We start from the raw sequence: 7082 nt of genomic DNA on the forward strand, positions 1-7082 counted from the left end.
GACCTGCAAAATATGGGATGGTGACTTCCACCACAAAATCCTGAGGAACAATTTTGCACAACACGGTGACTTCAAGCTCACACTGAAGAAATATGTGAGTACTCCTTTCCTGTCTGCACCGTTTTTTCACATGCGTGGTTTTTTGCCAGAACCTGTACTTGTGTTTGTGTGGCAGAAGTTTTCATGTGGCAACAGTTGCCGTGCACACTGACTTCTTGATTTTTTGTATCCCCATGCAAACTATGTGGCAACTTGATAGTAAAATACATGGCTCATTTTGTTCATACAATGGACGGCAACTTTCTTTTCAACTACTCCCACCCATAATCAAACATTCTACGTGATTCTAATTTTTTTGTCCCTCTGTTGTTCTTTCATGTGAACTTTGTATCTCATTTCTTCACTTTTTTAAATGCAGGTCATGTTCCCCATGTTCCAGGAGCTTGCACCACACGACCGACATGACAAGTGTGGTCACCACTATGCGGTCTGTCTTGACCTGAAGAACCAACATATCGAGGTGCTTGATTCAATCCGTTCGGAAGCTGATGCAGACCTTACTACGCATGCCGAATTATTCATCAAGAACCTCAAAGAGACTTGGAACCGTCACTACGAACATTCAAAGGTCCAGATCAGGCATTTCCCGACTGAGTATGTGGCGACTGTGAAGCAAGGGAACACATAATTTCTTTTAACCTGCTCCTTCATGTGCCATTTTTACATCAATCCACCCCCTCTTTTTGTCGACACATCTGAACTGAAGTCCATCTTTGCTGCAGCTGTCCATTTTTGCGTGTTCACCTGAACTTTTTTTCCTCGTGCAGGACAGACTGTGGCTTTCACGCGCTGGAATACTTTGCAAAGTGGGAAGGCAGAATTGTCCCCGCTATCACAGATGCAACGGTCGTTGAGCTCTGAAAAATCTGCACATGGAACTGGCTGACGAATGAAGATTTCAACAAGCGGTCCGGAGCACGCGAGTTCGTGGAGGAAGCTGTCAAGCAAGTCATCAAGAAGTACAAGTGATCACGTGGCGTTACACACCAGACGCACACCTTACATTCTGTTGTTGAGGAATGTAAGGTACTATCTCTCTATTCTTTGTCGAAAACTATGTTTTGTGTGCTACGTTATGACTGCAACCTCGTGTAGCCTACTATGTAATGGTGGCGTGTTAGCGACATTTTTAGTGTTTTCTGTAATACATGTGTGGACGTGAACCTATTTTAGGCGTTACATCAGATCTGTTTTTATGTTTATCATTACGACAGTGGTTTCGTCGTTTCTAGCATTGTTTTTTGCTGTTTTGAATGCGTCTGCGATGTTTTCAAAAAAAAGATGGCAAATGTAGTTCAACAGACATGGTTAGTGAAAGTCATCGTCATTTTTTCATTTTTGGCTGTTTTGCTTGTTCTTTTTCATCGCTAATTGCACCGGCTAGCATTGGGTAGGTTTATCATGTAGCCATAACCTTTGCTGCGGTTTATGCACGTTTACGCTTTTTTTCAACTTGTTTTCCCATACATTGCACACAAAACACTATGTGCTTCTAAACCGCATCGTATTTTGTCATGGGGATATATGCCATGCAGAGTCATTACAAAAAGCATCCAGAAATTTTCAGTACAGCTAACATGGCAGATACATCATAAATAACATGGCAGATCCAGTACAACTTACATGGCAAATCCAGTACAAATAACATGGCAGATCCAGTACAACTAACATGGCATATTTAGTATAAAGTAGCATGGCATATTTAGTATAAAATAGCATGGCTTATCTAGTATAAAATAGCATGGCATATTTGGTATAAAATAGCATGGCAGATTAACTACACATAACATGGCAGATTAAGTACCCATAACATGGCAAATGCATTTATCCATTCAATGAATTTTCCTTCTACTTCTGTCCCCCCTCAAGAGTCATTCTCCCAATTAAAAAAAATCCCATCGTATAGGGGTACAAAACAAAATGTCCACATGGACCATGTCGCAGCGCCCCAATTTTTGCTCATTGATTGCCCGCCCCTTTCTTCGTTTTCTTGTGTTTTGCTTGAATCTCCAGTCCCGACTTGTACCTTATCTCTCTCGGACGACCCTTTGTGATGGAACGGGGTGGGTTCCTGACCTGGGTTTGTGTGCTTGCTGTTCCAGATCCTATCTCCGAGTTTTCAGACGATGGCCCCGTGGATGAAGGCACACTTGATGTGCGGGGGAACCGGTGTAAGGCTTCCTCGGCTTTCCTTTTTTTGATCTCATCAAGCTCTCTTTTCAGTGCCTTCCTGTGTTTTTCTGCGACTCTCGCTGTGTCATCACTCTTGCACGCTTCATCAATTAGCTCAGCATAGTTCTTTGTCAGCACAACGTGCCTCACGGCTTCCATGGTTGACTCAGGTCTCTCGTCATGCACAGCCAGAACTGCGTGTGTTGTCTGTGGCGCCAACGCGTTATCAGCGTCCCAAGTCCATCGCCTCCTTATGAAATGGCGGGGCATGCGTGTCACAGCGTTCATGTCCATGACTTTTAGTATGTGACAGCACACAATGCCGTCCCGTAGAATTTGCAGCATTGGCAGTAGTACTCGCCTTCGCCTATCGAGGCTCTGACGAAGTAGTTCCTTCCTTTGTCCGCGTCTTCAGGTTCTGAATCTGACATGCCCAAAATAGAACACACCTTGAACGTATGTTCGTCCACCCGGAAAGCCGTGAACATGCTGGCACGCTTTATTTCTTCCTGGAATCTGCAGGTTTTGTGTGTTTTCTGTTAAACTTTCGTGCGATCTTTTTCTTGTACACCCTTATGTTGTCATGGAAATAGAAATACATTTTGTTTGAACATGGCAAACATAGTTCATTGAACATGGCAAATATATTACGTTGAACATGGCAAATGCAGTACACTACACATGGCAAATGCATTACAACATACATGGCAATTGCAGTACATTTTCAACTGGATATCGTCATTTCCACACCAACATTCCCCAATGGAAGCACATTGCATAAAACATGGCAACTGCATTTTTATTAAACATGGCATATACAGCTGAGTAAACATGTCAATTGCATTTCAAATAAAAAGGGCAGATGCATTTCATTAAACATGGCAACTGCATTTCAGCATATGTGCCGCCAATATAACATTTTTTTAGCATTTTTTGACATTGGCATTTGCATGCCAACATGCTCCAATGGAAGCACAGCGCATAAAACATGGCAACTGCACTTCATTCAACAAGGGAAATGCACCCGAGCAAGTATGCCAAAACAAAATTTTCATTTTAACATGGCAACTGCATCTGAGTAAGCATGGCAAACAGTATTTCATTAAACATGGCAGATGCATGTCATGGCAACTGCATTGCACTCTATAAGGCCCCTACTGACTTGGTGCTTTTTATGCAAATAAGACTGTAATGCAACTGACTTACTTGTTAAAGATCTTGTTGGTGTATATCTTGCTCATTTGCCTCTCCATCGGTAAATACGTTAGCAATTTTGGCTGCTTTAGGGCTGTGGTCGCTTCTTGTAGCTCAGATCCCAGAATTTTTTGTTGCAAAGCTGTGTACTGCTTGGCAAACTGTAGCAATGAGTTGCCAGGGCTGACGTACCGCTTTAAAACAGCATTGAACCCCTCGCTGCGCTGCGTAGTCTGCAGAAAGGGGAAGACGCACTGCATGAAGTAGGCCGGCACCCAGTACATTCGCTTGTCCCATAGGCTAACAAGAGTCTCGTTGTCCTGGACTTGATGTGTTTCAGTCATGGCCATCCAGCTCCTTTCAAACTCCTCCACCGTCAAGCTGTGGTCCACGCACAGCTCGAATGCCTTGTGCAGCTCTGGACGGTCGGCAAAGAACGGTCCTAGCGTCTCCTCAGCCTTCTTTATAATGTGCCACCTGCAGTGCCTGTGCACTGCCAATGGAAAGACCTCCTCTATGCCTGCACGCATGCTGAAATCTTGGTCCGTTATTATGTTCATCGGAGCAAGTCCATACATGCACTCTAAGAAGGTCTTGAACAGCCAAACGTACCCATCTGTGTCTTCGTTCCGGATGAGGCCGCATCCGAACTGCAACGACTGATTGTGGTTATTTATTCCTATGAATGGAGCGCATGGCATCTTGTACATATTGGTGAGGTACGTCGCGTCGAATGAAATGCAATCTCGGAAATGTTTGTAGGCTCTCCTTGCAGCACCATCCACCCAATACATGTTCCTGACACGGTCCTCATCGTCCAACCTTATCCTGTAGAAGAAATCTGGATCTTCCTTTGCTTTCGCATCGAAGTAGGCTATTGTGGCCTCTATGTCTGCCAACTTGCTCTCTCTACGGTACTTGGCCTGTAGGTTTGTGACGTCAGCTGGTATGTACGGCATGCTACTCAGAGTCCCCTTTTTGCTGTGGATGAGAGATAGTATCTGTACCATTCTTGATGGACCGACGTTACAATCATGTAGCAGCTTTACGAATTTCCTCTCGACGGGGGTGAACCCTCTGTGGGCGGTCAGAAATTTCACCAGGTCGAACTTCTTTATGAGTTTGTGGTTGTGCTCGTCAAAATACTCATTGACCACCCATGTTGCTCCATCTACTTTTAGCTTACACCGGACAGGGCACCCCGTCTTGAGAATGATGCCTCTCTTTCGTTCCGGAACGACAGGCGCAACACCTTTCCCCTTCTTGTTCCTCCGTGCCTTGTGGCACCTCATCTCACCTCTGCTGTACTCATTAGTTTTCTTAATTTTCCTATGGTACTCGGTGTTGACCGCAAATCCATGGAACTTTGCGTATGCCTGGTAGTATTCCTTTGCTTCTACGAACGATCCAAATCTCTGCCCAATGTATGGTGGCTGAGGTACCACGATCTCGGATTGCCCACCATCTTCATCCTCTTGTGCGTCGTCGTCAGTTTCATCATTCGCTTCAGTATCGGCGGCAGTTCCATCTACTCGAGTGTTTCTAGTGCTTGTGTTCAAAGGGGTGCTCGTCGGCATTGCTGGAATGATTGGCATTCCCGACTCTGACTCGAAATTGTTTGCGGCATGACAGTCTGCTGGCTGGTGGAACGTGTCTTCCGTGCGCTCAGAGCTCCCCGCAGTAGATGTCCCCGCACCGCTGTTCACTGTAGTTGTAGGTTCTGTAATAGAAAAAACAAGCACGAGAGTAAGATTTTTTGGTTGAATAAGATGTGTACCACAACGGATCACACCATCTTCGATTGATTTGGCACGACATTTTTTCAAACAGCAAGCCGTGAGACTGCGTGTGGACATGTGTGGCAGCTGTAGGTGTCCAGTCATGGCAGGTACTGTTCAACAAACATGGCAACTATTATTTTGCCTACAAAAAACTACAAACAACAAATGTAGTGATGTTTTTTGTGGTTCAATTTTTTTCCTTACCTTGTTGTGCTGCATTTGGCCATCTTGTGTGGTCTGTGACACCAAAATGTCATGCTCCACCTGCAATTTGTGAAGCTTGCCACGGGACGATTGCCGTGTCACCACCAGCGTAATACGCTGTAAGCATAGTAGTGGTTGGTCAATTCATGGCAATTTGTAGTTTGTGCTAGCACGGCAACTGCAGTCGCCCCTGATGTGGCAACTGCAGTTTTACTGGCATGGCAACTATAGTTGCATCGGCATGGCAACCGCAGTTGTTCCTCCATGGCAACTGCAGTTGCGATGACATGGCAACTGTAGTTGCTCTGGCATGGCAACTGCAGTTGTTTCTCCATGGCAACTGCAAGTGTCCACTGATAGCAACAATAGTTGTCCAGGGATGGCAAATGTAGTTTTAAATTCATGGCAATTGTAGAAGTCCAGTCATGGCAATTTGGAGCTGCCAACTATGCCCCTTCTGCTAATTGAACATCCGCAACTTCACTTTTTTTATGGACTGACCTGTGTATGACGTCGATGGCAGGTACATGGGTGCTGGCTGATGCCACGGGCTGCATGAAGGCCCTGCATTTTCACCCGTGATAACTCGTGAGTCCTCTTGCCAGTTTTTTTGCATGTCCATTTTTCACGTCCACAGCAGTATGTGTTTTTTTTGGTTTTGCATTACCTTGATTAGCCATACTAGCTAGTTGAGGTTGGTTGCCCGTAAATATGTCAGTGTTAGTGCCTTGTGACTGAACTTGCCATGGGGCCCCCCTGAGAGTGTTTTGGTCATAAGAACCTACAAAAAAATGGGAGTGTAGGACATAAGTAGAATGTCATCTTCATCGTTGCGAAGTTGGCAACTGCTCTCTTCTTTTTGTTACCATGCATCATACCTACGCCTGCATACTGTTCTAGTAGTGACAGCAACGGCCCTGCAGAGATGAGTTGACTATACTCTGCTGCATCCCAAGGCGGTGTTTCTGGCCTTTGAGAACCCCAAGCATCAGCGCCACCTTCGCGATTCATCCTTTCCGCGTCTAGATTCTTTTCCGACATGTTCTCAATCACTGGATGATCAAAAAGGCATCAATAATCCACAAGAATTTGTATTCTTCTGCTGCTTGCACATGGAAGATAGGGATGGCAAGCAACAGGTCAAAATAGGTGGCAATTGTCATCATACACAAGCGGCAACTGTCGTTACACACAAGTGGCAATTATTTTTTCCCACCCTCTTCATTGAAAAAATCGTCCTTCCTGCCCTTTTTTAGGGATACCTACTCATCCATTTTCATACCCAACTACTTAAGTGCCTAAACTAGGCACCTAAGTTAACCTCAAACGTAGTACATGGCAGATCTGGTGTATTCTGCCTGGCAATTGCGAATATACACCGAACCATGCAGTGTTCTACCCCTATAGTATGGACCCAGTACAAGATCGGGAGATTTTCAGCCTTAAGGATGAGAGGGAAGGACGAGATCGAGAATTTTCACCTGGTTTTAGTTGATCGTATTTGGAGGGCTGGATTGGAGTGGGCGGCTGGGGATGGGAAGGGTTAGGGTGTGGTTTGGGGTCGGAGCGCCCTACGGATCTGCCCTGGTTGCCATGGCAACCAGGGATGGCCGGCGACGGATGTCGGGGTTCGAGAGGTGGGGGACGATGGCGGCGTACGAGAGAGGGGAT

At 45.5% G+C, this 7082-nt stretch overlaps 1 protein-coding gene across 1 annotated transcript; it reads right to left on the reverse strand.

The window, feature by feature from the left end:
• Positions 1–1623: 1623 nt before the first annotated feature.
• LOC119315702 lies at positions 1624–6452 on the reverse strand. The gene is made up of 5 exons (XM_037590221.1): positions 6290–6452; positions 6079–6192; positions 5913–5975; positions 5106–5146; positions 1624–1632 (listed from the first exon to the last, which is right to left on the reverse strand). Exons 1-5 carry the CDS (start codon positions 6450–6452, stop codon positions 1624–1626), a joined length of 390 nt encoding a protein of 129 aa, XP_037446118.1.
• Between the last annotated feature and the right edge of the window lie 630 nt (positions 6453–7082).

Source organism: Triticum dicoccoides, chromosome 6A (assembly GCF_002162155.2).
Source record: "Triticum dicoccoides isolate Atlit2015 ecotype Zavitan chromosome 6A, WEW_v2.0, whole genome shotgun sequence".
NCBI lineage: Eukaryota > Viridiplantae > Streptophyta > Magnoliopsida > Poales > Poaceae > Triticum > Triticum dicoccoides.

Coding starts and splice junctions, on each gene's coding strand:
- LOC119315702 (XM_037590221.1), bottom strand. CDS start 6,452: ATGTCGGAAAAGAATCTAGACGCGGAAAGGATGAATCGCGAAGGTGGC. Junction 6,193..6,289: donor AGAACAGTATGCAGGCGTAG/GTATGATGCATG, acceptor ATTTTTTTGTAG/GTTCTTATGACCAAAACACT. Junction 5,976..6,078: donor AGCTAGTATGGCTAATCAAG/GTAATGCAAAAC, acceptor GTGAAAATGCAG/GGCCTTCATGCAGCCCGTGG.